General features: G+C 61.0%; 2 protein-coding genes across 2 annotated transcripts; one reads left to right on the forward strand and one right to left on the reverse strand.

The window, feature by feature from the left end:
- Positions 1–633: 633 nt before the first annotated feature.
- Positions 634–3,421, forward strand: CYP11A1 (cytochrome P450 family 11 subfamily A member 1). The gene is made up of 9 exons (XM_010225117.2): positions 634–755; positions 1,120–1,275; positions 1,366–1,565; positions 1,995–2,198; positions 2,324–2,484; positions 2,555–2,721; positions 2,834–2,912; positions 2,997–3,188; positions 3,273–3,421. The coding sequence occupies exons 1-9, from the start codon at positions 655–657 to the stop codon at positions 3,393–3,395; spliced, it is 1,383 nt and encodes a 460-aa protein (XP_010223419.2). The 5' UTR covers positions 634–654; the 3' UTR covers positions 3,396–3,421.
- Positions 3,422–4,004: 583 nt separating this feature from the next.
- On the reverse strand, positions 4,005–26,959 carry CCDC33 (coiled-coil domain containing 33). Its single transcript, XM_088533922.1, has 23 exons — positions 26,653–26,959; positions 26,409–26,585; positions 26,192–26,325; positions 25,555–25,650; positions 18,638–18,801; positions 15,324–15,451; positions 13,649–13,758; positions 13,303–13,404; positions 13,146–13,237; positions 12,903–13,023; positions 12,404–12,419; positions 11,864–11,992; positions 11,640–11,761; positions 11,432–11,503; positions 6,426–6,508; positions 6,312–6,345; positions 5,619–5,814; positions 5,461–5,549; positions 5,067–5,198; positions 4,744–4,816; positions 4,520–4,635; positions 4,260–4,343; positions 4,005–4,169 (listed from the first exon to the last, which is right to left on the reverse strand). The coding sequence occupies exons 1-23, from the start codon at positions 26,957–26,959 to the stop codon at positions 4,005–4,007; spliced, it is 2,742 nt and encodes a 913-aa protein (XP_088390048.1).
- Positions 26,960–27,831: the final 872 nt, after the last annotated feature.

Here is a 27,831-nt window from a genome sequence, read left to right on the forward strand (position 1 = left end):
TACCCCCTAGAGATATCCCGGGGCCACCCAGGGACAGCCCAGAGCCCTCAGCAAAGCCCAAGGGACCACCCCAGTGACAGTGACATCTCCAGGGCTCCTCAGTGACTGCCAGGGACCTTCTAGGGATACCCAGAACCTCCAGGGACGCCACAGGGCCCGTCACAGGTCCCCAGGGACCCCCCGACCCCCCCCCCAAAGGCACCCCCCCCAAGCTTGCCTCACGTTGTGTTTCTGTGCCCCAAAGAAGCCATTGCCCTGGGCAAATGGTCCCATGCGGAGCCCTCGGTGCCTGCCTCACTCTCTGCCCCATGGAGAGCGGCTGGAAACTTCCCAAAAGGACCGTCATCCTCCCCCGCTGGACCCCCCCCGCGTTGCCAGCCGCGACTCCCAAGGAGGCGGGCACGGAGCCCTCGGCACGCTCCCCTCTCCTTGGCACAGCGCCGGCAGGATAAGAGCGAGGCCGCAGCAGGCGCAGGCACTCGGATGCTCCCGATGCGCTCTGTCATGCTAGCCAGGGCTGCTCCCAAGCCACACGGCTGGCGCGGATACGCGGTCGGGCAAGAGCATCGGGTGCAGGTGGCTGCCGCCGGCGCGTCGCGCTCAGTGCCCAGCACGGCGCCTCGACCCTTCAACCAGCTCCCAGGAAACTGGCGCATGGGCTGGCTCAACCTCTACCGCTTCTGGCGGGAGGGCGGCTTCCACAACATCCACAACATCATGGCCCGTAACTTCCAGCAGTTCGGGCCCATCTACAGGTAGGTGCAGAGCAGGGCGGGGGGGACGCGATGGCTTGGGGACCTCGCTGGGTCCGCAGTCCCTTTCTGCCCCGGCTGGCACCTGGCACCAGGAGAGGTGCTGCAGGGGCTGCCGTGGTGCCAGGATGCCCAGGTGAGATATTCAGCGAGGAGGAAGCTGAGGGGTGGCTGCAGGAGATTCTTGGTCCCCTCCCCTGCCCCTCCGTGGGTCTCGGTTCTGTCACCCTCATGCGGACAGGCTGGAAGGGGCCCCCTGGCCGCGGTGGCACTTGCTGCCTGCCCTGATGGAGCCCTGGGGCCTTGGCGGGGCACCCTTGTCGGGGTGTCACGGTGGGCACCACCAGTGGCTCCGTGTCTGTCGCAGGGAGAAGCTGGGAGCCTACGAGAGCGTGAACATCATCAGCCCACAGGACGCGGCCACACTCTTCAGGGCTGAGGGGCTGCTGCCCGAGCGCTTCAGTGTGCCGCCGTGGCTGGCCTACCGCGACTTCCGCAACAAGCCCTATGGCGTGCTCCTCAAGTGAGCACCGCCCGCGCCGTGCCCAGCACCTCTGCGACCCATGCACCTGTGCGCATGGGCCCGCTGATGGCCCCGCACCATGTCTCGCAGGAGCGGGGAGGCCTGGCGCGCCGACCGCCTCACGCTGAACAAGGAGGCCCTGTCACCGCAGGTCATGGACACCTTTGTGCCACTGCTGAGCCAGGTGGGCGAGGACTTCGTGCGGCGCGCCCGGGCGCAGGTCAGCAAGAGCGGCCGGGAGCGCTGGACGGCTGACTTCACCGACGAGCTCTTCCGCTTCGCCCTTGAGTGTGAGTGCTCTGTGCGGCCAGATCCCGGGATGAGCAGCCCTGGGAGTGGTGTTCCTGTGGGACTGTGCCTTGGCGCGGTGCATAGCAGCATGATGCATCTCTCCAGCCTCCTCCAACAAGGGCTGAAGGTGCCTCTCCCCACAGAACGTTGGGTCTAGAGGGACATGCTGTCCCCTAACAAGGGGGTCCCACTCTGGGACACCCTTTTCCCCTTTCTCAGCTACACAAGACTCAGCTAAAGGCTCCCATACCTGGACACCTCTCTGTCATCTGCATCACCAACTGCTGCTCCTGCTTCTACCCCATGAGAGATGCCTCCATGGGCCTGTGCAGGAGGACAGCCAGGAGCCCCCTTGGCTGGAGGTGGCCCCCAAAGGAGGGGGGAACAAGCTGGGGGTCCTGGGCCACTCACTGTCTCTCTGCTTCCAGCTGTGTGCCATGTCCTGTACGGGGAGCGGCTGGGCCTCCTACAGGACTTTGTGGACCCTGAGGCGCAGCGCTTCATCCATGCCGTGAGCCTCATGTTCCACACCACGTCACCCATGCTCTACGTGCCGCCCACCCTGCTGCGCCGCCTCAACGCCAAGACGTGGCGGGACCACGTCCAAGCGTGGGACACCATCTTCACGCAGGGTGAGCGTCCCTCCGTCTCACTCGGAGCACCAGGAGCTGGTCTTGGACCATGCTGGGTCCAGCCCGGAGAGCCTGGGAGCCTCTGCTGGGTGTCTCAGAGCCGCGTCTGCGCTGTGTCTCCTCAGCGGACAAGTGCATTCAGAGCGTCTACCGAGACCTGCGGCTGCACCGCAAGAGCACCAAGGAGTATACGGGCATCCTCTCTAGCCTCCTCATGCAGGACAAGCTGCCCCTGGACGACATCAAGGCCAGCGTCACTGAGATGATGGCAGGGGGAGTGGACACGGTGAGGAGCGTGCAGGACGGTCGCGGTGGCCGCATCCCAGGCGGCTCTGAGTCCTCCTGCTCCATTGCAGACCTCCATGACACTCCAATGGGCCATGTTCGAGCTGGCGCGTTCCCCGGGCATCCAGGAGCAGCTCAGGGCAGAGATCCTGGCGGCCAAGCAGCAGGCACAGGGAGACAGGGTGAAGATGCTCAAGACCATCCGGCTGCTCAAAGCCACCATCAAGGAAACACTCAGGTGATGGGGAGTCCCCGGGTGGAGGGGACCACTGTCCCCTGCTCACACCACTCCAGCAGCGAGCGGGATGTGGCGGTGGCCTCTTGGGCGTCTGACTCTCACTGTCCCCCAGGCTGCACCCCGTGGCCGTCACCCTGCAGAGATACACCACGCAGGAGGTTGTCCTCCAGGATTACTGCATCCCGCCCAAGGTGAGCACATTGGGTGCAGGGGAACAAGGGTGTCCGAAGGTCGCATGGCTGCCCCAAGGCTCATCCTCCTTGTCCCCTCTGCAGACCCTGGTGCAGGTGGGGCTCTACGCCATGGGCCGGGACCCCAAGGTCTTCCCCAAGCCGGAGCAGTTCAACCCCGAGCGCTGGCTGGCCACAGGCTCCAAATACTTCCAGGGCCTGAGCTTTGGCTTTGGGCCGCGCCAGTGCCTGGGCCGCAGGATTGCCGAACTCGAGATGCAGCTCTTCCTCATCCATGTGAGTCAGCTCATGTCCCCATCTGGCACCCCAAAAAACTCTGATTTGGGACATTTTCCGTTTGTTTTTTTCTCCCTCTTGCAGCTCCTGGAGAACTTTAAGGTGGAAACCAAGAGAGCTGTGGAAGTTGGGACCAAGTTTGACCTCATCCTCATCCCGGACAAACCCATCCAGCTCACCTTGCGTCCCCTGGAGACCCAGGCCTGAGGGGACCCAAGAACCCGGTCCGGGCAATGTGGACTGGACTGGGCCAGTGCACTTTGGACCGAGCTGCCCCCATTAGCCGGGATTGCACCTACACCTCTCCGATGGCTTGGCGCACGCTTTATGCCCTGGAAAGCTCCCGAGGATATTGCAGCAAGGCTCCAGGGTTTGGGAGAAGGCTGTGAAGGTCTCGCAGCTACGGCCTTGGCTCCGCGTCCCCGCTGCCTCCGCTCCAGCTCATCAAGGCTGCGCTTACGCCACCACGCAGATAAGACCAAGGAAGCACTGCCGGAGCCATGGTGGCTCCGAGCGGGCTGTGAGCCCCGGGCATGTCCCCTGAGGGGCTCCTGGGGCTTGGGGACCGGACCCCGTGCTGCTCGCGCTCCGGTTTGCTCTGTAACTTAGTCACGCCCAAGCACCGGCTACTCTTTATGTGCACGAATCCTGCGTTTCTGAGTCTTTATTCGTACAAAGTCGGGTGCAGGGTGGGGACACGAAGGGCACGGAGCAGATGTCCTGGCGTGTGCTAGGACAGAGGGTCCCGCTCCTGGGGTCTCCTTGAGGAGGGCATCGGCTCTGCTGGCATCTTCTGATGGGAAAGGAGAATTCCGCTTATTTCAGAGCTTGGCCACCCCTGGCTAACGTGGGCCGGTCCCTGGCACTCACTGTAGCTGCGTCACGAGCAAAGGACAAGTCCCCAAATCCATGGTCCTGCTCCAGCAAGCGCGTGCTGAGCTCCTGCTTCTCCCGGCCCCACCTCCTGGCAGCCTCCACCAGCTGTGGCAGAGCGGGGCACTCGGGGTGGCCCAGGGTGGGTGGCCGGGGTGCCCAGCCCTGGCGCGCGGCGCTGGGGAGCACGCGGCTCACCTGGCTCTCCAGGACACGGACGCGGGCTTGCGCTCTCTCCAGCTTGGCCAGCAGGGTCAGCTTCTCCTGGCTGCTGAAGGCCTCCTGTGGGTGACAGCACAAGCGCCGAGCGGTGTCCCCCCTTGCTGTCCCCATGCTCCTGGGGAGCTGTCACCCCACCAGGCCCCTGTCCTGCACCAGCCGCGTGGGCTGTCCCCAAGCCCATGTCCCACCGTGATGCTCACCCATCCCGGAGCGCTGGGGCCGCTGTCCCCTCTCACCGTCAGGGCTGGCAGCAGAGTGGGGGGCGAGGGGGGCCGGGCTCTCGCCAGCTCCTCCTGGAGCCGGCGGATCTCGGCCAGGAGCTCCATGCAGAGCTCCCCAGTCGGGGCCTCATCTGCAACAGCAGGATGGGACGTCGCAGGGCGTGTGGGGACGCTCCTCACAGAGCTGGCAGCTCCCAGGGACACCAGGAGGGCCGTCCCCAGGTCCTGCTCACACCCACCCGCCGGCTTCGCCGTGCTCCTGCCCGCTCCGGAGAGCTGCTCCTCCAGCATTTGCTCCATGGTCCGGATGAGCTGCAGGAGAGAGCGGAGCTGTCCCATCTGATACCAGTACCTGGTACCGCCGCTGGGTACCAGGGTCTGGCCCCAGAGGGACAGTGGCCTCAACCTCCAGGACATGAGGCTTGCGGGCATGGAAGGAAGGTGCTGGTGCCCCTCTCAGGGATCTCTTCTCCCTCTCTATCCCTATCCCGGGGATTTCTACCCCTCTATCGGGACTACGTGGCCCCAGCCAGGGCTTTTGCCCCCGCCTGCCTCCTCTCACCTTCTCCTGCTGCCTCACTGTTTTCTGCAGGCCCTTCATCTTGGCCACCTTCTCCTGGTAGCTCCTCAATGCCGCTCGCTGCTGCTGCTGGGCCCTCTGCAGTGTCACCAGGTATTTCTCCCGGTCATTTTTCTAGCAGGAAGGGAGAGAATGAGCAGCCGGGGGAGCCTGTGCTGTGCCCCGAGCTCCAGGGCACCTCCCTGGCTCTTGTGACCCTCAGAAAATAGGGTGCCAAGCATCTCATGGAGGAGATGACAATGCTGCCAGCCCATGCAGGCTGGTCAAGCATCTCTGCTCAGGGCAGGAGGGACGTGAGGCTGCAGGTCCCCTCTACGTGAGCCAGCCTTCGTGCTGCTCCATCCTCCTCTCCCTGCGCCCGGAAAACCCCCTCTACCCGGATGAGCTGGTTCTGCAGCTGCTGCACGCGGTCCTTGAGGCTGCGCGTCTCTGCCGTGCCGGCTGCCAGCCGCTGCTGGAGGGCGGCTGCGAGAGAGCACGAGGACATGCAGCAGCGCCCTGCGCCGCCGGCCGCATGCCCCGCGCTGCGCGTACCCACGCGGTCCGCAAGCTCGGCCCTCGTCATGACGTCAGTGTCGCCGTCATGGAGCAGTGCGCGGCCTGTGTCCTCGCGCGCCGCCAGCTCACACCGCAAGCGCCCGTTCTCCACCTCGAGGCTCACGCCGCGCCGCTGCAGGGACAGCAGGTCGGCCGCCATCCGCTCCAGCGCCGCGCGGTAGATGCTTGGCCCCTGTGTGGCCCACAGGGGATCCCACTGAGCTCCTGCTGCCACCTTGGGCTTTCACCCCTGTCCCCGTTGTCACCCCAGGGTGTGACCAGCCGTGGAGAGGCCAAGAAGCCTCCAGTTCTCCTCCTGTTCCAGCCACCTACTCTGCTCTTCTCCATCCATCCTTCTCCTCCTCCCAAACCTTCTCTCCCTGCATGCCTCGCCCCCCATCCCATTCCCTCAGCCTCCCGGCCACCCTGCGGGACACATGTGATGCCCTGGACACGCGGGGCCGTGTCGGTGGTGCGCACTCCGCGCTGCGGCAGCTGCGTTGCGGGGGCCTTGGCGGCGCTGGCCGTGACGGAGGCGGCGCCGGCGGCCTTGGCACTGGCCTTGGTGAGCCGGGGGGCAGAGGGTGGGCGCCCGGCACCGCGGCCTTGGGCAGCTCCTCACGGCTGCGGCTGCGGCAGGGAGAGGGGGAAGAGCCGGGAGGGTTGTTCCTGGCGCCCCTGGGCACTCACCTGGTCCCGCCACTCCCTGGCACTGTCCCTGTCCCTGCGGAGCAGAGGGTGCCGTGAGCCGGAGCGGGTGGATGGAGGGGACAGCGCCCCACGCTGAAACACAGCCCCACGCACCTCTGCTCCTCCGGCTCCGGCAGGACGGGCAGGATCCCCGCCACAGCGTCAGCAGGTGGCAGGGACACGTCCCCTTGGTGCAGCTGTGGGGACAAGCGGGAGCGAGGGACGAATGAGGGACACAGTGGCAATGGCACATGTCCAGCCCTGTCATTGCCTCTGGCAGGCTCATCCCAGCTCACTGCATACCCTTGCCCGCATCCGTCCCACTCACATCCTTCCTGCTCACATCTGTCCCACTCACATCCGTCCTGCTGGCATCCGTCCCCACTCACATCTGTCCCGCTCACATCTGTCCCACTCTCATCCATTCCCGCTCACATCCATCCCGCTCGCATCCATCCCGCTTGCATCCGTCCCGCTCGCATCCATCCCGCTCACATCTGGGCCGGCACTGGCCCCCCGTGGTGCCACTGCCGGCCTTTCCGAGCTGCCGCTTGGACTCACACCAGAGGACAGGGGCCTGTAGTAGCTGCTCATGGCTGCTCGCTCCCGGCGCGCGGCCGTCGCTACAACACAGCCGCGCTCGTGGCAACCCCGCGCCGTGCCGGGAGCCTGCCCGCCTCCACAGCCGCAGTCCCGGGGGTCACGCCAGCAGTGCCGGCCCATGCGGAGCTCCGGGATCGCATGGAAAAGGCTGGACGTGGAGCAGCTGCTGCCGGAGCCAGTCCTCCCCACGGTGCGCTCCGATGAAAGGAGGCTCTGAAGCCGCCGGAGCTTTGAAACTCCCGGCGCTTGCTGCTGCCTCCCCCCTCCATCATTTACAATCCTCTGAAGCTTTCCCGGCCTTTCGAGCGCGTGGATCCGGAGCCTTTCATCCATGCAGCCGAGACCCGCCCCCCCTTTTCCCATGTTTGCTTAGGCTGTGCTTTATTTTTTCCTTATTATTTACTTAGCAAATTGCTCGGAGACGCTTTGATGGAGCCGATTAGGTTCAAATGCTGCCATTGATCCTGCTGCGGATGGAGGAGGATGGAGCCCGCTGGGAGGTGCTGCGCTGAGGATGGTGCAACTCATCGCGCGTGTGGCTGTTGAGGCATTGAGGTGCCAGCCTCCCAGCTTGAAAGCCACGCTAAATAGCCCATCCCTGGGTGCATAATAAGCTCTGGGCTGTTATGAAGAGGGGATAAGCCCCGCTTTGCATATCTGAGCAAAATTGCTGCAGCGGCTTAGGGAGATCAGAGGGAAAAATCCCCTTGTTCCCTCTTCCCTTTTCCCATAACGAAATCTTGGGAAATCATCAGGCCATAATTAGCCCTTCATTTGCTTGTCCTGCCTTCGCCGTCTGCAAGAGCAGCTCATGGGGACAGGGGAAAGTGGCCTGGCCGGCAGGTATCGGCTCCTGCAGGAAAACTAACTTTTTGCCTATTACAAGCAGAAAATCTGGAGCTCCTGATTCCATTCCATGCTCCTGGCTGCCCTGTGACTTGGCCCCCACAAAACACACCCAGGCTGCTGGGAAGCAGAAGGCTTCTCCCTCTTTTCCACGCCATGCATCTCCCTGGGAACTCCCCAAGAGCGGGATACTGGCAGTTCCCGTGAGGGAACAGAGGGAGATTTCCCCACCCTCGCGCAAGCACCTCGACTCCTGCCGACCTCCTGGACCTCCGGAAAGGCTGCAAATCCACTTTATCTGATTGAACCGTCGCTGAACTCCCTGGGAGCCGACGGTAATGCAGAGCGCACAAGGGTGCACGGGTGCACGCGCCACAGCGTCGCTATTCAATTTGGTGCTTAATTGGATCCTATCGGGAAGCGTTTAATGGATCAGGGCTTAATAGAGATGCTGCGTCGCGACCCCATCTGCGCGGCTGCCGGCTGCTGATAGCGGGGCCGGAGCAGGGCCATGAAAGCGCGCGGATGAGAGGAGCGCATGCCACGTGCCGACAGGCCCTGCGTGCTCGCCCCGCTGCCTGCTCGACAGAGATAAGGCTCCAGAAAGCGGCCGGCCCCGCTGTGCCCGCTTGTCGCACGCGATGTTTTGTGTCGCTCTGTGTGTAATGAAGACGCAAAGGAGGCGCCACTGCAGGGTGGCTCTGGATGCGGATGCCGGCAGCTTCCGAGCGAGGTGACCCCAGGCTTGCCTTGGGTTTGGAGCTAGTGAGATCCAAGGGGAAGCGACTGCCCAGATCCCTCCTCGGGGGCCACAAGGAGCCCCTGTCACCACTGTCACCACCACAGGGCCATCAGAGCTGCTGTGCTGGTGTGGCCAGATGGGTTGTCACAACATTGGCCTCCGTGGAGGCCCGCTGGCCTCCTTGCCACCGCATCCCCGTTGCATCCTAATCCCTCTGCGGCCACCTCAGGCTCTCCCGGGTGTTTTGGGAACCCTGCGTGGCCGGAAGGGCCCCTCGCTTGGGACACGTTCAGCTACAGCAGCAGCAGCGGCAGCACAGCGAGGGACGCTAGGTGGCACTCGTGGCTGCGGCTGCGGCACTGCCGGCTCCCTGGCGCAGCTCCGGAGCCCTCGGAGCATCCCCACTCCTTGGAGCATCCCCTCTCCTAGGAGCATCCCCTCTCCTTGGAGCATCCCATCCCCTGGCTGCAGCCCTTGCTCTTGCGGACCCTTGCAGCACCCTGACCCCCTGCAGCCCCCGCCGCCTGCCCCTGCCAGTGCTCGCGGTGCAGCAACCTGCGGTGACGTTGGACCCCTATTTTGCCAGCCCCACCGCAGGGCTGCGCTAGGGGTTTCTACAGGGCCAGCTGTAAAGCAACAGCTGCAGTCGGGTGCAATACACGTGATGGGAACAGCCACTTTCCCAGCAGATTCTCCAGGAGCTGGCGCTCCCTGGGCTCCCCAGCCAAATGCACTGCTAATGCAGAGAATTTGCTAAGTGCCTTGGGGACACGGCGATGCCCCTGAGACCGCAGCCTCGAGGCCGGGTCCCTGTGCTGCCCCTGCTGCCTTGGGCCTTACCCCGATGGGCACCTGTGCCGCGGCTGGTCCCCGTGGTGGCTCCGTGACGTCCAGGCTGGGCAGGGTGGCACAAGTCTGGGCACTGAGGCAGCGCCCTGGCCTCTGCAACGGGAGATGCGTGTTGGAGAGCGATGGATGCACGTGGTGCCGGATGCCCTGGGATGGGAGCCCCCCGCCCCATTCACCTTGGTTTCCCACACAGGGCTCCGGGTGCCCCGTCTCCTCCGGCCGCCTGGCTTTTATAGACTGCTGGCTAATCTGGTTAGTGTGGGAAGTCAGAGCTAATGGAATAACGTGTGGAGCCAGTGGGCTCCTTGCTCGTGAAAATGCCAGGCTGAGACGTCCCGGCTCCGGCACGGCCGCGGGCATTGGGAACGCTTCGCGGTGCCGCATCCTGCCGCGCCGGCCAGGGTTCCGTGTGGGAGCAGGAACGTCACGGGTTGGAGCCCGCGTGCTCCTAATTCAATTAGTGCCCCCCAGGGAGCTTCCCCGGCAAAGCCGCTCGCTGCCCTTTCCCTTCCTGGCTCCGGCTTCACTGGGGCTGCAGCTGGCTCGGGAGAACCAATGCAATCCTCCCATGGCAAACACATGTTTTTCCTCCCCCAGAAAGAGGGTTTGATGGCTGGGCTGGCACAGTGACAACTTGATGCCGTGGCAATTTGCGCCAGCCGCTGCTCTGCTCCTGCTTTTAAATGGCTGCAATTACATAAATTAAGGCTGTTTAAACAATGTTAGATCCCGCCTGTTGCTCTCCTTATGCTCGAGAGGGAAACCAAGTGCAACGGGAACCGTCCTCGGTGCCGCCACCAGCCCGTGGAGCCAGGGAGCTGCCAAAAACGGGGCCAGAGGGGTGTTAATACTCCCCTGCACTGAGGGCATCACCAAGGGACACTGGGGCGAGCGGGGCCTTATGGCACCTGCGAGGGACGAGGCTCGGTGCTTGCGCAGCGATGCTGTCAGCGCATCAGGCTTTTCCTTGGGAAGAGCTTTTCCGCCAGCAGACAGGCAGCGATTTGCTGGAACGCCAGCGTTTTGCTGCAGGCTTTGATTTCTTTGTCTCTTTTTTTTTAGCGCGGAGCGATCAAAGGCTTTTGTTCTGCCCCTGTGTGCTGCAAAGTGCGCCGGGCCCGGGGAGGTGGGAAATCAAAGGCACCGGAGCATCCGGAGCATCCAGAGCATCCGGAGCAGCACGTGGGGCTTCGCAGGGATCTCGGCTTCTCCTGAGCCAGGGGTGCCGTTTTGGAGCTTCCCACAGGATGGTATCGCGCGGCTCCACTTTGCTCCACTTTTAAACAGCCACTATCCAAACCCCCTGCTGCTTGACCAGCAATTTTGAGATCCCCAGGGAATGGCAGGGGAGGAGGCCGATTTCTTGGGAAGTGCTTCTTCCTCAAAAGCCTCTTGTGTGAGCCGGGTGCGGATGCGTGGAGCCGGGCTTGGAGCGAGCGCCGGGATCCTGCCAGGGAGCCGCTCGCCTCCCGCCGCCAGCCAGTGGCCCTGATTTATGCCGGGCACTGCAGGCTTCGGGAATGCAGATGGCCTGGGGTTTATTTAGCTGCCGCATGTTAAAAAAAAAGCCCAGCCGATCTGGGTTAAAAATATTCAGTTTCCTACTTAAAAGAGAGGTGGAAGAAACAAGAGCAGCAAGGTGGGGGGATGCTGAGGCCAAGGCCGGCTCTGGCAACCTGATTTTTATTCCCTGGGTGCATGCTAGGAAATGGGGGGAAAAAGGCGGGAAAAAAGCAAACCCTGCAGCTCCCGGTTCAAAACAGTAATCAGCTAAATGAATTCCGCAGCATTTTCCCGCATGACTGCGAGTGATAATTTAGTGCAGCAGCCAGCTGGAAGCGAAAGGATTAATTCTGCACTTAGTGACACCCACGTGAATAATTCATCGTGCGCGGCCTCCTCTGTGCTGACCCCCCTGGGCAATCACAGCAAAGTGCCCCCGCAGCCGCCCCGGCCTGCACGGCAGCTCCCTGGGGACTGCGGCACCGAAACCACCGGTGCAGCGTCCACCCTGCCCTGCACAGGGATATTCTGTACATGGAATACGTATATGCATATGTATATGTGTATAAATCTATACCTCTGATGTGAGGAGCTGCAGGCAGAGCCGGACGGTGGGGGTGGCGCTGGCGGTGGTGCTCACCCTGGTGCCCTGTGTGGGCGGGCGAGGATGAGGAGGGTGGATGAGGATGAGGAGGGTGGATGGGGATGAGGAGGGCGGATGGGGATGAGGAGGGTGGATGAGGGGCTGGGAATCGCGGTGCTCGGCACGGACGGGCGCCACTTACCCTTACGGCGAGGCCGTCCACGCGCAGCCCTCGGCGGGCGCCCACCAGGTGCCGGTAGGTGCTGGCCGGCAGCGGCAGTACTGAGTAGCCCAGGGCATCGAGTGTGTGTCCAGCACTCCGCACTGCAAGGGATGCCATCTGGAAAAATGCATGGCAGCCACCTGGCTAGCGCAGGCGCTGCCTGGCACCCCGGGAGCAGGGGTGCGTGTGGAGGGAGCACTCACACGCGTGGTGGGGGTAGTACTCGATAGCCAGCGCGGCGCCTTCGGAGAAGAGCGTGGCCCCGTCTCGACCCTGGAAGAGGAAGGACGCGTTCCAGGTGGCTGCTCCAGCGGCCCGGCCGAGGATGTCACCTTGGGAGACACAAGGGGAAAAGCCACGTCCGTGTGCGCCTCCAAGCCAGCTGGTCGCGGAACGGGGCGCTTGGTGCCATACGGCAGCAGGCGCGAGACGTCTTGCGGCGGCTGGGCTCGCCGTGCCAAGCACTGGCCGCGCACCAAGCGCTCGCCTCCTGCTCGCGGTCGCCTAATCCACTTATCCCGCCCCAGCTGGTGTGGGGCAGCTCCTTGCCGAGCCCCGGGATGAGGTTATGGAGGTGCTGAGGCCGCCAACTCATCGCACCCACCAGCCTCGCTTGGGGACACTGACTCGTGCACGGGAAACCCCAGCCCGGGGCTGCCCCGCGCACAGATGGAGCTGCCGCCGCCGCCGGGCCATCAGAGCTGCTGCGCTGATGTGGCCCGACGTGTTGTCACAGCACCAGCCTCTGCCGAGGGCCACCTGGAGCAAGACAACAAAGGCGGACGGGGGGAGGAGGAGGAGGGTATAGCCTTCCTCCCTGGCAGCTGGACAGCCCCTGGGGCCAGGCAGGAATCTGTGGCTCTGAAAAGCGTCCTGCGAGGTGCTGGTGACGCCCCCTTCTAGCCCTGCATTCCCCGAGCGCACGGACAGGGCTGCCCCTCGCATCCCTGCTCCAGCGGGAATACTGCAGCCTCCTGGAGCATTCCAAGACGCCCATCTCCACTTCCCCTCATGCCAGCTGGGGGGCCACAAGAATACAACTATTATTGTAATGAAGGAAACGCGCGGACGGGTTTTATGACAATTCACAGCCTGCCGGCTGCCCCGACATAATAACTAATATTTTCTGCACAGCATCCTGGGCTATAAATGCACTGGGCCGGGTGCCTTCACAGGAGCACCCGCTGCCCTGGCCACGGCGATGCCGGAGGCTCTGTGGCCTCCGCCGGGCACCGCTCTCACCTGCAGGCAGCCGCATCGGGCAACATGTGGAGGGCGCAGGGCAGCTGCCGATGGCTCCGGGAAGGTGACGATGCTCATGGGGATGGCGGATTGGGCACGGGGACGCTCTGCCATGCTGTCCCTAGGAGGAAAAGCAGATGGTCGGACATGTATGGACCTCCTGTTGGAGGCTGGAGGATGAGGCTCTTGCAGCCACCAAACCTCCCGCTTCCCAGCCAGAGGGTCGCCGCTGTCCCCACTCACTCGTAGGCTTGTACATCGGGGACAATGCTGGCCATGGCCTCAAGAGCACCCATCGGGCTGGCCAGTGGGGCTGTCAGGCCCTGCAGAAACACCTGGAGAGGTGCAATGAGCTTCAGCCCATCCTCAGCCGCCTGCTGCACCTCGGCGCGGTTCCTACCTCCAGGCCCGCATAGTCCATCCCTTCGTGGCAGGGGATGGCACTGCCCTTGTGGACAATGGTGATGTAGAGGCTGGTCCCTGCCAGGTCCTCCTTCCTCGGCTGCTGGCAGCAGGGACAGAACCGTGGCGGGGACAGGGGACAGGCGATAAGGGACACGGCGCAGGGCCCATAACCAGGCGGCATCGCCAGAGCTGCCATAACTGCCAATAACCCAGCGGCCCGTAATTAAAGCTCACTGTCCCCTGGAGCCTTCCCGGGATGATCAATACAATAAATCCTCCTGCCTCTGCATTTCCATATTCAACGTCCCCCCGTGCCTGCACGGGTGCGGGCTGGTACTTACCAGCTCCAGGCAGCAGTGGTGGTGCTGGAAGGGCCGCAGGTGCCGCAGCGGGAGCTGGAAGGTGGCCAGGGCCTCGTGGGTGCCTCGGTCGGCCATGGTGAGTGCCAGCGCTGTGGGGACACGGCGGGGAGGGACCGCAAAGGGCTTGTCCCTTCTCGCTGTGCTCGCATGCGCAGGCACGTGCGCGTCTTGAGAGCATCTGCGCTCGCCCCCCTGGTGTCTCCAAGGGGCTGAGGGAGAAGCCCTTGAACAACTGGTGAACACGGAGCTCCAGTTTCCATCTAAACCGGGATTTGCCATGGATCCATCTAATCCGCCTGCCCATGCAGCAGTGGGGACACCCGCCTGCAGAGCCCTGGCCAGCTGCGAGGCTGCCTGCATCCCTCCCGCAGGAGCGTCCGACAGACATGGAGAGCCTCCCATGCCGGCATGGGACAGAATTGGGCTGTGTGCCAAGAGCTGTTCCCCAGCCTCCTTCCAGGCATTCTGCAAAAAGCAGCCTGGGAAAAGCCCCTGGTTCTCCCAGACACGGAGCCCGTGATCCGGATGGATGGATGGGTGGATGGATGGATGGAGGGCTTGCGGGGACCTGTTGCACAGCGCGGCTAGGTCTCCACGCTAGAAATTTTTCTCATTAACCCTGGCTTTGTGTCCCCTCCTCAGGGCTCCTGCTGGCCCCAAGCCACTGGAAGGAGCGGAGGTGACCGGGGCCACCCTGTCCCGCAGCAATGTGTCTGCACAATGTGTCTGCACGTGGCCTCCCGCCAGCCCTTTCCGCCCTAACATCTCTATTGCTCCCAGGGCTTTGATGCTCCGGGCTGGGACACGGGCTCATCCCAGGCAGTTGACAAGCGCCAGTGCCAGCCTTTTGTGGGAGCTGATGGAAGGCAAAACGCCCTCTCTTTATGCTGCCGTCAAGGCTGCCTCCCTTCCCCCAGCTTAATGAGTGACTGCAGGCACCCAGGATTAACTCCTGCGCGGCCAGCGCGCTGCTGCAGCGGGATGCACCCGTGCATGCGGAGCCAATGACCCTGGAGCATTGGGAGCAAGAAGAGGGTTAAACCCCATGCAAAGGGCCAGATCCCCACGGAACTGCGCTCTGGAGCCGGAAAGTTGTGAGGCCCTGGCTGGAGGTTCCCATGGGGTCCCTTTGGTCCCCCGCCGCCGCTCTCGGTGCGGCGCAAGGCGGGTACAGCCAAGTGAGTCAGCAGCTCCTCGGGTTTATCGGGGCCTAATGGGATTAGGCACCACGTTAAGATGGGCTCCTGCAGTTCATTTTGCGAGCGCCGGCTGTAATCGAATCCCAGCCCTTAATGCCACAATCGTTATTGCGATCACAGACTTAGCAGCCTCATGCAGCCATCGCTGCAGCAGGGAAAGCAGCAGCTCTGCTTTGACAGAGGAAGAGGGTGAGGAGGAGAAGAGACAAAGGGCAGGCTCTGGGGTGGCTGAACTGCTGTGGGGAAAAGCCATGCTGCCTTGGAGAAGGCAGTCTCCAAGGCCAGAGCTTATCACACATCCATGATCCCTCTGGAGCCAGCATCTCCCATGGATGCGCTTGGGTGCTGCCAGGGGTCACCTTGAGCATAGGGTCCCCAATACTCTTGTGACACCAAAGCCAACCTCCAAGGTTGGCTCCTGCCTGCCTCCCTCCATGGTCCTCCATGGGTCTCACCTTCCCAGCTGGCATCTTCCGCATCGATTTCCACCGTCACCGTCTCATCCCAGGTGGGCGAGTGGGTGGGCTCCAGGGGTTCATGGGTCACCTGCACCTTCTGCTGCTCCTCATCTCGCATGGTCTTTCTGGGAGAAAAAAAAGGAGGCCAAGGAGGTTACTGGATGAGTTGAAGGGGGACATGAAGCAGCCGCTGTCTGTCGCAGCAAAGTCACGGGGAAGGTACCGGCGCCAGGGCTGCAACCCCTTGGCCAAGCCCATGGACACTGGCCAAGGACCGATGTCCTTGGGATGTCTACCCGGGCCTGGGAGGGTTAAATCATCCAGTTTAGCCACAGCAAAAGGCAGTAAATAAGAAAAATTTGGCCACCACTACAGGCCAGAACAGGCTAATCGTTCTCCTATCCAGGTGACCTCCAGATCTCTGGTCATTTTGCATTTGCAAAACCAGGCCAGGAAATAAGCAGGGAATACTTCATCCATGGCCCACTGGAATTCTGCCGGAAGCTTTCGGGGAAGCAGCGGTGGATGTAAATTGATTTTCCACTAATTGAAAATTTCCTGAAAAGCACCCGCTTTCCTGAGCAGCTTCGAAATGCAGCGAGGAAAGCCAGATCTTCCTTTCCTGACATGATTCTGGGGCCAAAGGCAGCAAACGGCATCTGGGCTCAAACCCTGAGCCAGGGTTGGAACTGACCGGCACCCCAGTCCCCTTCCTCCTCCTCCTCCTCCTCCTGATCCCACCAAGCCGCTGGCTTTCTGTGCGGTCCCTTTCATCACATGGCTAATTAGCCGGGATACTGATGAAGGCATGAGGAGGGGGCTGCTAGGAGAGCAGGGGGAAGATTGAATGTTAACGACTGCCGTTGTCGTCATTAAACCCAGGCGCATAACAAGCCTGAGCAATAATTACCGCAGAGTTAGTGGTCGCAGCCCGTGTAATTACTCATTAGTGCTCGTGGTGTCCGCCGGGCCACCGGGTGCCCTCATGCAGCCATCAGGGTTGCTTTAGACCATCCAATGTTTAAAGCACACAGGTGCCTTGAGAGAGACGGGAAACCAGACTAAAACCTCCCTAAAAAAGCGTGGGAAAATCCAAGTGTCTCCTGCTAGGCACTTTTCCAAAGGGGGATGTCAAACACAGATGGAAGTAGTGGGATCGCTTCATTCAAGGAGTCAGAATAGACCTGTGGGGTCAGGGCTGGACAACCCTTTCGGGGGTCCATCGTTTCACAAGACACTTTGGAAGGGCATCTTGGAAGCCCCTCGTGGTCTACAGAAGAAAATCCACTATGAACTCTGCATCCCTTCTCCTCTTCCATGTCTTGCTCCGGTTTTGCTTCCTGATGCTAAGGAAGCCTAGGAATGGCCATGCGATGGCATGTGCAGCCGGAGCATCCGCGCGGCTGGGGTTCTCCATCCTGCTCCACGGGGATGGAGGCAACAAGAGTCTTCCCAGCTCTAGCTGGAGCTCCAGGTAGTGGGATGGTTCTTCCTACAAGACAGACCATGGCCTGTCCTTGGGACATCCCCAAAGAGCTCCCAGCAGCCACACTGTGCCCATCCCTTTCCATTTCTCCCTTGCAACTCATCCCCATTTCCCCACACCTTCCTTCAAGAAGGAACCTCGTGCCCTGTCATGCTCCGCAGCCTTTTCCCAAGTGCCTTCCATGCATCCTTCCGCAAGGAAGCTGATGCTCACGCAAGCCCATGCACCGCAGCGCTCCGTGGCGCATAAAGGTGCTTGGTTGGGGCCAGCAGGTAGGAATTAGCCATGGGCTTGTGCTGTTAATGGGGAGAAAAACAGCTCTCTGATAATGAGCTCTGCGGGGGATTGCTCCACGAGTGAGGTGCCAGGCGTCGGAATGAACCCAGCCCCGGCCTGAGGACAGAGAGACGAGATGGCTGGGGGGCCTCTTCCTTATAGACCTGCCTAAGGACGAGAGGCTGTTCAAAAGGGAAGTGGGGGGAAGGAATAAAAACACCCCAGGAAAGGTGCTCTGCTTGGAGACAATTCAGTGGCTGGGAGCACAGGAACGGGGGTGTTTTGATGTCCCCCCTCTGCTTCATGACTGGACCATCCAGCTGCGCTGGCCCAGGATGGCTGGAGTGGGGCAGGAGAGCCCTTCTCCACCTCCTCGCTCACAGCAAGGGCACAGCTGGGACACGGGACACATGGCACGAGGGCCCAGCCCTTGGCCCGCTCCGTGCAGCCGAGCGCCGCTGTCGCCGCGCCGCGGGGCCCCTCGAGCGCCCGGCACAAAGGCACATTCAGCAGAGACCTTGAGTTTTCTTTTCTCTCCGCGCTGAAGTGCACGAGCCGAGACGCAAGATGCACTCGCCTGCCCTGTGCTCCTCCCTGCCTTCACGCCAAGGTCGCTCCTGCTCTCCCTGCATCCATCCGCGAGCTCAGAGCAAGCAGTGCCGCACACTCGGCCCCTCTCCACTGCGGCCAGGCACTTTTGTGCTCCTCCCACCTTGATTTTGGGGCTGTTTCCAATGTTCTTGGGCAGAAACACCTGGCTGTATGGTGGGGACCATGGTCCGCAGCCACGAAGCCCGGGTGAGGGGCCACGAGGAGCCTGGGACCACTTCCCTTCCGCCTTGGCGCCCTCACTATGGTTACTGAAAGGTCCCTTCTGCGTCCTTGTGCCAGTGGCGCCAGGGGGGCCTGTCCCCCCCTCGCCGGCGCTCCCGTTCCCGTGGCAACGCGCTGATGGAGCAGCATCAGGATGCAGGGAGGGAGGCAGCCGCCCTTGCACGAGCCAGTGTTTTGGATATCGCCGTTCGAGCCTCCTGAGATTATCCGGGCTTAATGGCTTTATGGAAATAGGGACCGTGCTGAGGATGGACATATAGACGGACACCATCCAGGCACAGGTGACAGTGCCGGTCACACTGGCTTTCCAGCGCGGAGAGCGCCCTGCAAGCAACAGTTGGCTTTGCACGCTTGCTGTGTGCTACAAGTGCGTTTTGGGGAGGGAGCAGGGCAGCAGCATCATCCCGATGCTGCCCCTGGTCCCCTCTCGCACAGAGGCAGCCTGCGGGCTGGCTCAGGGATCACACGGCAGCCCCAGCACTGGCGGGAGCCTCCTTCCTCCCGGCACAGACCAAAGCAGGGCTGGCTAATTGAGTCCCCCGGCACATGCATAATGCACGAGGAGCCAACTTTGCCTTCGCCCAGCGTGCTGTTTTATTTATTAAAACGCTCTTTTATTTATCGGGAGATGAGGCCTGGACACAGGCGCCATTGCCCTGCGGATCTGTTGCCGTTGCTGGATACTTTCCATTGGCCCCAGCTCCCAGATACTCACGCGAGGACATAGGGCTGCGGCGCTGGGCCGGCCTGCGGTGCCGGCAGGTTGCTGGCACTGTGCAGAGTGATGGTGACTGTCTCCTTCCCGGTGGGGGCCACGTGCCACCAGATCCTCTCCAGCCGCTGAGGCAGCTCGTCCCCACCGGTGGGGGACTCAGCGACCTGCGGGGAGTGAGCAGGAGAGGCATTAGGACAGGACGGGTCTCCCCTCCACAATTCTATTTTTTTTTTTTTTTTTTCAATTTACAGACGCGGCAGGAGCTGGGATTGCACGCGGCCCCGCTCATTATCCAGCACCAGCTGATGTGAGAAGAGGCAGCGGAGCTGCGAGCTGCTGCGGCTCACCCATGCGGGCACCGCAGCCTTCGGCAACACTCTGTGTCCACTCACAAGCGGCACGAGCGTGCCGTTCTCAGCTCAGCCCTGCCGGCACTCCCATAGCATGGCCAGCTGAGATGCTCATGAAAAGCCGCCCGGGGCCACCTTCGTTTGCAAGCTGAGGTGGCACCGCGAAAGGAGCCTCTGGCTTCCCAGGGTGTGCACAAGACCTGCACTACTCTCTTGTAAGGAGCCTCCTGCTCACTCAGGCGCCCTTCAATGCTGCTTTGCTGGCCAAGCTCCCCTCCCCCAAGGGGTTAACACCCGAGCGGAGCCGGAGCCGCCCCCCGCCATGCGCCCTTCCCGCTGTGAGGGGTTAAAGCGGCTCCGCTGGCCCGGGGGCTCCTCAAGAGCCTTGCGTGCAGATCCCCTCCGACACGTGTCTGTGGCTCCCACCTCCCTCACGAGGCCCTCGCTTGTCCTCGTCCCTCTCCTTCGTGTCCCCCAGCGCCACCGTCGCACTCAAGCAGAGCCGCCGGAGCCACCACAGTTTCACCACCCCCAGCCCGGCCCATTGCCCGTCCAGCTGCTGCAGGGATAAACATTGGAGTGCGCCGGCCTCCATGCAGAGGAAGGGCAGCCGAGTGGGAGGCAGCAGGGAGAGTGCTTGGCTATTGTGCATCCTTAGCCCCATCCCACTGGGGACGGAGCATCCCCGAATCCCTGCCCTGCTCCCGCACGGCTGCGGTGCCACCTGAAGCCCAGCAACCCGTTAGAGCAGAGTGTTAATTATCCCCTGCCCGGCTAGCGGCAAGGATGCTGATTAATGGGGCCTGGGCTGCCCTCGGTGTAATTTGTTTTTCTATCAGCTCTATCATCTCTAAAGCAGCACCAGCCCCGATTAAATTGCTTCTGCCTAGAGGGTGACACTGCATAAATAGCCTCGGGAGGCTGGTGTTTAGCTCGGCCCCCTGAGCTGCTGGAGTGACCTCTATGCAACATGTCTGTGTTGCTGGTATGGACACTGGTGTCCCCTGGGTCCCCTTGCAGTGGCACCAAAGCTGGTTCCCATGCAGGGGTTATGGAGGTGGGGACAATTTGCTGGAGCACAGCTTTGCTTGGACACTTGGCTGCCTGGAGACGTGGCTGCCAGACCAGCGTCATCCAAGGAGGAAGAGGAGCAGATTGGCCGTGCCCGCTCATCCCCATCCCTTCCCCAGTGGTGGCTCCTGGCCCGTCTGCCCTGCGCTCACAAAGCAACTGGAGCCTCGGTGCTAATCAGATTTGAGGCTTCGAAATCGCATTTGAGGCTCTATTAATGCTGAGCTGGGATGACACAGACCCCAGCCTGGCTCCGTGTGGCAAAACAGGGAGTGCAATCCAGGCAGGGAGAGTGTGTTCCCCCAGAACAAGTGTGGGGGAGCCGACCAGAGGCAATTACAGCTAAGAGGAAGATTAAAACAGCATCAGCACTCATCTCCCTCTGACCCCACTCCTGCCGCCTGAGTGAAGTGCCAGCTACCCGGCGCGGCAGCCCCAGGCTGATGTTTGAAGGCTGTAATTGCAGTCACGCTCGTTGCCCCGGCCTCTCCGTTCAAAGAGAAGTTGTTTTCACACCGCGGTGATCTTTATGCAGCGGATAAATGATCCTCCTGCTGCTGGCAGATGGGCTTGTGAGGAGCAGGGTTGGTGTCACCAGCTTGGGACCAGCCCATGGAGATGCTCCATGGGGACTAGAGCCTCTGGTCTATGCCCAAGGATGCTCTGCCGTTGCTAAAGACCCCGGTTCAAGGATGCTCCACGGGGATTAAAGCCCATGGTCTGGATCCAAAGATGCTGCATCAGGATTAAAGCCCATGATCTGGGCCCAAGGATGTTCCATGGGGACTAAAACCTCCAGTGTGCACCCAAGGATGGTCCACAGGGACAAGAGCTCCTGCCCACATCTAAGATTCTCCACAGGAACCAGAGCCCCCTTCCTGGGTTCAAGGACACTCCATGGGGACTGCAGGCTCCAGTCTGTATCCAAGGATGCTCCATGGAGACTAGAGCTCCTGACCTGCATCCAAGCCTTCCTGAACCAGAAGAGCCAGCATGTGCCTGGCTTTTCATTTCTATTACATGCAATAAGTGTATTTTCCCTCTCCAGCCCTCCTGCAAAGGCTCCATACTCTGGCAAGTGCTGATCAAAACAGAGCAGGAAGATAAACAGACATATGGCTGAAGGACTTGGGTTTCACCAGTGGCCCCGGGCACTTGTCGTACTTTAAGCAAACCCAATTGTCTCACGAGGGGCTTTTACAGCAACGTCTCTGTGCAGCAGGTCCAAGCCACCCTTTGATGAAAAGCATGGAGCGAGATGGGCACTAAGCAAGCAGCTGAAAAAACCCACAGGCCCCCTGCAAAGCAGAAGCACCGTGAAAGGGAGTAAAGCAAAAGGGGAAAAAAAAAAAGGCAAAAAAGCAAACACTGTTTTATTCATCATCTCCTCCCTGCCAGCCTGAGCACGCGTCTGCCTTCCCCGCCGCTCCATTAACACCGCGATTGCTGCGGGGAGGCAGCTCGGCTTTTCTGACTTGTAAATGGCATCTGCGGCACTCGGGTGATTTTTCCCCGGCCTTGGGGCTCAGCTTGGTTTTCCTTTTCCTCCTTTTTATTTTATTTTTTTTTCCTATTATTTTGCCAAGTTGTTTCCTCGAGGGGGCCCTGCGGGAGCTCATTAGAGATCACAGGGCGTTTTTAGGGAGCTGGGAGGCTGTGCTGGCCCTCTCCCCCCCAGCAACACTTCCAGCAGCACAGGAAGACAAGTGGAATTTTTTGAGGACGACTTGAAGCCGATTTCCCCAGAGAGACCTGCTGCTGCAGCCCGGGAATCCCTTTGGGCTAAAATTTGCTGAATTCATTTCATTCCATTTATGCAGAAAACTCCCAATTCACCTGTCATATAATTAAATGGGCTTGCAGCCCGGTGCTGCCATTGTCTGCTCCATTAGGAGAGTTTTATACTTTCTATATTTGTCAGCGGCACGAGTGAGTGCAATTTCCTTCCCCCCCACCTCTTTAAAAGGCAGCAATTTTCTCTTTTTAACCCCATTTGCTTTTCTCATAAAGGCAGGCTTCTGACACTTAAAGGGACATGATTACTGAAATTGCAGGAATTAGAGCTAGCAGGCGCCGCTCACTCTGGCAAGTCAATACGAGACATTTCCACGGAGCGCACGAGGAGCTTGCACTTTCTGGACAGGCAAATCAAGGGATGTCTTTGAAAAACAACCTCCTGAGGACCTGTCCTCTGCGTCCCGTGAGGCAGAGCCCCCGCCTAAATGTCTTTGCTCCATTTTGCTCAAGAAAGCATGAATTGCCATTCTGCATCAGCCCCTTTCTAGCTGCCAGGCTTCACCTTGAGCCCAGCGAGCGAGCCGGAGTGCGCGGAGGACCAGTCCATTTTGGATCAAGCAACGTGCTTTGACAGCCCCCACTCAGGAAAGCATGATTTCCTTAGAGCGTGTCACCAGGACGGCACATTTTCACGCCAACAAAATAATCTTTCGGACAAAGCCACTCAGCAAAGCACCCAAGCGGGATTTAGGTCGCAACTGTTGCTTTGAGCAACCGTCTGCCAACCCTCAGCCTCCACAGAAAATGGTGTCTTCTCAAAAAACAAACATTATATCAGAGCTGGGCAGAGAGGGTCCCTGAGCCGTTTGCTGCGTTTTGCATGCGGAGCGCGGAGCCAGCCTGGCCTCTTGCAGGGGGCACACGGGGCAGCCTCTCTGCTTGTGTGCCGATGGACCTGTCACGGCGCGCTCCTTGCTCGCCTGACAGCTGCTCAAAGCCCGACAAATTGCCGCGCCGAGCGGTGCGATTCGTCTCGCCCCGGCGCCCAGGGCTGGCCCTGACAGCAAAGTTTTTTTTTCAGCCTCACTGGGCGAGTGCACGCGGCCCTCGGCCGCTCTCTTCCCCAGCAGCGCAGTGGCACCGCTCGGGAACGAAGATCTCACTCCTGGGCGACCCTCGTCGTGACAGGCGGGGGTGGGATGAACGACAGATGAGCGACTGAGCGCGATTTGTCACCCTTCGGCTAGACGTCGTTCCACTCGGGGCTGCGCGCGAGGCTCGCGCCCGGCTATCGCTGCCTCGTCCTCGGCAGCGGAGCCCTTGGTGTGGAGGAGCGCGCGAGCGGCGTGGAAATCCATTTGTTTGCTGAAGGCAACCCGCGATTCCCTGTACCCTGACAGCAACAGATTGCCGTGCCGGGACGGGTGCCACGCTGCCAGCTGCTCTCCAAAGGCTGGAAGGAAACCAGCTCCCACAGGCTGGCGACCAACCCCCGTGCCAAGGAGATCTCCACCAAGCGCATGAGAGCTGCTGGCGGGGGGACAGGGAGGCTTCCCTGGGGAGGGACGTGCTGCGCCCGCTCGTCACCGTCCTGCTCAGCGCTGTGCCCAGCTGCTGGGGCAATCAGGAAGCCGCCAGGCTCCGCAATGAGCGCCAGGCATCTGAGCAGCCAGCAGAGCCTCCTGGGCCGTGCCGAGGAATACATTACCCGCCAGCTGCGGTGAGAGGAGTTAAAAAATCATTATCCTGCCCGTGCCTCGGCTTTGCTGGGCCTCTCGGCTCTCATCCATCACCCTTGGCCCCCGCCGCCCACCAAGGTGGCAGCGAGGGGCCACTCTTGCTGCTTGGGCATGCAGGATGTGACACTGGCATCTAGGGCAGCTGCTGCGAAGCCTCCATCCATCACCAGCAGCAGCTCGGCGCTGTCAGGCTTCCCCGCCCCAGCAGGACCCACTCCATCACCAACGACCCTCCCGGGATCGCCCACGTTGGACGGGAGCTCTTTGCTCCCGCAGCAGTTCCGGATGGGAAGAGGTCGCCCTGAGCAGCACAAGGTACTCTGCGCTCTTCTCTCCTCCGTGCCCCAGCGTTATGGACTTCACGGCCACTTGTTCACCCAACTCATTGCTCATCAGACTGGGATGAGAGCCGGGTTTGGGAGCAATCAGGCACCTTAACAGGAAGAGTTAAAGGAGCAAGGTGGAAGCAACGGGCCAGGCACAAGCTTGAGCAGCAAAATCCATGCCCAGAGCCCACAGCAGAGCAGGGGAGCCTGGCCCTGCGCGCTGAAATTTCTCCAGGATCATCTGTGTCCACTTGGCTCCCAGGGGGGTCCAAAGCTAACACATACCCGCCCCCAGCTTTTAAGTTTTAAATAAAACCATACCAGCAAATACTTGCAGCATGACATCAGCTCAAGGTGATTTACTGCTGCTTTAGCACACTGCGTTCCCCGGGGGCCCAGCGCAAGGGTGGAAGCGGCAGCGCCTGGCGATGTGCGCGGGGCAGCCCCACACCGCGTGGCCCTGCGGTCCCAGCTTCCCCGCACTGCTGATTGCTATCGATTCCTGCTGCCTTTCCATCACTCGGAAGAGCCTGCGCCCGGGCGTTTGCTGAGCCGGCTCAATCAGGCCTCACTGATAATCATTTCTACCCAGCGAATTTGGAGCTGAAGGGGGTTGGGATACAGGTCCCTAATGGAGACCACATCCATTTGCAAGTCAAGAGAGGTCAATGTTGCTGAAGAGCGAGGCTTAGGCCCAAGGTGCTGGGGCTTGCAGTTCTCCCCACCCGTCACTCCCCTTCCAAGTTCCTTGCAGGATAGAGGTTTTATCAGTAGGACCCATAGGGGTGGTCACTAGCTCCTCACCCCACGCATGAGCAGAAGGCTGGACTTTCCCATACGAGAAGCTTCTTTACGGACCTGCAGGCAAGTCACCTTTTTACTCTCTATGCCACATAGGAGGAAGCAGAAAGCCCATGAGAAGGCTGCATCGGAAAGCAAATAGCCAGGAAGAAAAGTGAGCCCAGAAGATGCTCAGGGAAGCTGAAATGTTAGGTCAGCTCTGCCCTTGAGCACTTGAAGCCCAGCTTTTGCAAGCAATGTTTTCACAGGTGTATGGGACACCTCCGGGAGCAGATGAGACAACGTCTTCAACAGGGATGTTATTTGCCTAGCGAGAGGCAGGAAATGGAGCCCCTTGGGGAAGGGCATCTTTCTTCCTTTATTTGGACAGCTTTTGATGCAACTAAGAAAATAAAGACACAGCCTCTTTGGATGTGTTAATCCTGCCAGCTCGTCCTGCAGTTACCACAGTTCTTAGAGCACTGTATTTGAGTTGGAAGAGAAAACATTTAAGACATCACTCCTGAATGCTAGGTATCAGCACATAAAATCTTCTGGATGACACTGGTGCCAGGGAGCACAGCAGTGACACCCCCACCCTCCTGCCAACCTACTGCAGGGAGAGCCACCAGCTACCTACAAGTGACGCTGCGTCCCTCGGCACCTGGCAGCTAGGCCTGGCTTAGATCCGTGGGAACACCGGGCTGCATTGCTACCCTACAGGTTGGGGGTTCAGCCTGAGAAGTCCCCTGGACATTGGCTAAAAGGAGCTTGAGTCAAAGGGGTTCAATGACCAGATCTTCTCCAGCCACCCGCTCTTCACTAACCTGCTCTGCTGAGGTCGGGCCTGGGCTGCATCCTGGCGAGGAGAGGTGGAAACTGCTGCTGCTCGGCAGCCACCTTGGGGCAGGTACCGAGGAGGAGGAGGAAGGGGAGGAGGAGAGATGCTCGTTTGCTGAGTCACCCGGGAGCTCCGGGGAGGAGCTGAGCTCGGGGACAGCTGGCAGTTGCTGCGGGCAAGGCGGAGGATTCAAGGTGACAGAACCTGGATGCAGCTTGGTGGCTCCAAAACTCCATCCAGATCTGCCTGTGGCCCCCAGGGTGACCTGCAGCATGTGCCACCATGAGCCCGGTGCTCCCTGGGCCACCACCACCACTGCACACGTGGGTCCCAACACAACAGAGCACTAGAAGCAGTTGCTGCCCCCCAACTGTCCCTTCTGCTCTATTTAGGACCACCTTCTGTGCACATACCCAAGGATAAACCTGCCAAAGCCCACACTGCAAGAATAAAAAAGAGATGGAAATAAACCTATTGCCACCCACCCACCCACACACACACACACGCAAAACCCTTTCCCATCATTAATAACCTTCTGTTGACCCCTCCAATTCTCTTTTATAGGGAGCACCTGCCCAGGTCCCATCTGGTTTGGAGCTGCCTTTATCCCAGATGGAGGCCTCATGGAAGAGCCTCCCAAACTCCAGGTCAAACCCTGTCTCTCTGGCAGAGCTCTGTGGCCTCCTTGTTGCTGCCGTGGGCTCTCGTACCTCGCTGGAGTACGCTTGGTCCTCGGTGGGTAGCGAGCGGCCAGGGCGCTCAAGCGCGTTGCAGGGTGGTGGGACGTGCAGGGACCGCCATGTCGCCGGAGGCTGCGGTGCATCCGCGCTGGGGGCGGCCAGTGCTCGCAGAAGCGCGCGGCGAAGGCGAGCTTGGCGCAGTGGCGTGCGAGGTGATCGGCGCCGACGCGCAGCAGCGGGGCCGCACCGTGGCACCAGTACAGGTCCTCGTGTGCCACCGCTGCCACGTTCACGGGCGGCTGGCTGGGCCGCGGGTAGATGGCGAAGAAGGCCTGGCCCACACGGTGCGCGGCCGCGCTGCCATGGAGCCGCAGCGCCTCGATGTGCAGGCGCACCTCGTGCTCGCTGTCGTTGGCGCAGAGCCCTGCGGGATGCCCCGTGGGGACGGGGCCTCCCCGCAGGCAGCACTACCGCGTGTCCCTGGCCCTTACCTTTGGGCAGGGTGAAGACAAACCTCCTCCTGTGGAAGGTGCAGGTGGCGCCGCGCTGCTCTGCCACGTCGGTGGTGGCGGTGCGGGCGCGCGTGGCCTCCTCGGCGCTGCCGACACGCAGGCACACGCCGCCCGTGCCGGCCCCGCACAGCTGTGGGCTCTCCACGGCGAGGCGCAGCGTGTAGTGCCCGCGCCCGCCTGTGAACTGCGCGCCCAGCACCTCGAACTCGAAGTCCAGCGCCTTCTCCTCTAGGTGGAGGCGCGACAGGGGCAGTGTGCACGGCACGCGCGGCTCGCCCAACGCCATGGCCCTCGCGGAACCTTGCGGATTCTCTCCGGGTTGTTTGCTGGGAAACCAGGACGCGGAGCACTGGCTGCCCGCCAGCAAACCCAGCCCTGCGGCTCCGTTCCGGGTAAAGCCGAGGTGATGGCACACGCAAGCACACGGGCTGATGGTGAGCACGACGGCTGCTCCATCTGTTCCCCTTGGGCGACTTATCTGGCCAGGATGGGGAGCGCACAGGAGAGACTGAATGCTGAAACCTTGGGTGATGCTGTGACCTCTCCAACCCCAATCCCGGCAGAAGCAGGTACAGAAGGAAAGGTACCTGGATCCCTCAGCACGATGGTCAAACAGGGAGGGCACCCAGGCGATGGGGAGGTTGCAGTTGGTCCCTGGCTCGCTTCAAAACCTGCCAAGCTCTGCCGTGCAGAAATGCAGAGAAATCCTGCCTGTGTATCCGTAGCTCTCCCCTCTAATTTCCTTTCTGTAAACACTCTAATGATGGAATCATCAAAGAGCAATTTTCTCCTAATCGGGTCTCGGTGCAGTTAATTCATGCGCTGCTTCTCTGCAAGAGTGCGTAGCTCATGTCGCTTGCTCCATCGCGCTGGAGGGCAGGAGATAAAGGAAAAGCAGGAAAATTGCAACACAACTTCCCCCCTGGGAGCTGAATGGAGGCTGAGCTACCCACAAGGGCCGCGACTCTGCTAAGGGTTTCTTCCCAGCACCGTGTCCCCTGCCTGGACACAGCACCCGGGAGTGAGGATGCTCCCCCAGGAGGGCTCTGCTTTTGGCAGCCCCAAATCCCGAGGGATTTGTCTGCTCCTTGGATGCAAGAAGTGCCCTTTGGCTGCTGGAGCTCTGCCCGCGTAGCGAGCACGAGGTTGGAAAACTCG

This window comes from Tinamus guttatus, unplaced genomic scaffold, assembly GCF_059628265.1.
Source record: "Tinamus guttatus ecotype Peru unplaced genomic scaffold, ASM5962826v1 Tinamus_guttatus_pri_ptg000528l, whole genome shotgun sequence".
In the NCBI taxonomy this organism is placed as follows: Eukaryota; Metazoa; Chordata; class Aves; order Tinamiformes; family Tinamidae; genus Tinamus; species Tinamus guttatus.

Coding starts and splice junctions, on each gene's coding strand:
- CYP11A1 (XM_010225117.2), top strand. CDS start 655: ATGGGCTGGCTCAACCTCTACCGCTTCTGGCGGGAGGGCGGCTTCCAC. Junction 2,199..2,323: donor GGACACCATCTTCACGCAGG/GTGAGCGTCCCT, acceptor GTGTCTCCTCAG/CGGACAAGTGCATTCAGAGC. Junction 2,722..2,833: donor ACCATCAAGGAAACACTCAG/GTGATGGGGAGT, acceptor ACTGTCCCCCAG/GCTGCACCCCGTGGCCGTCA.
- CCDC33 (XM_088533922.1), bottom strand. CDS start 26,959: ATGGCGTTGGGCGAGCCGCGCGTGCCGTGCACACTGCCCCTGTCGCGC. Junction 5,199..5,460: donor TGCAGAACCAGCTCATCCGG/GTAGAGGGGGTT, acceptor CCTTCCTGCTAG/AAAAATGACCGGGAGAAATA. Junction 4,170..4,259: donor TCCGTGTCCTGGAGAGCCAG/GTGAGCCGCGTG, acceptor GCTCTGCCACAG/CTGGTGGAGGCTGCCAGGAG.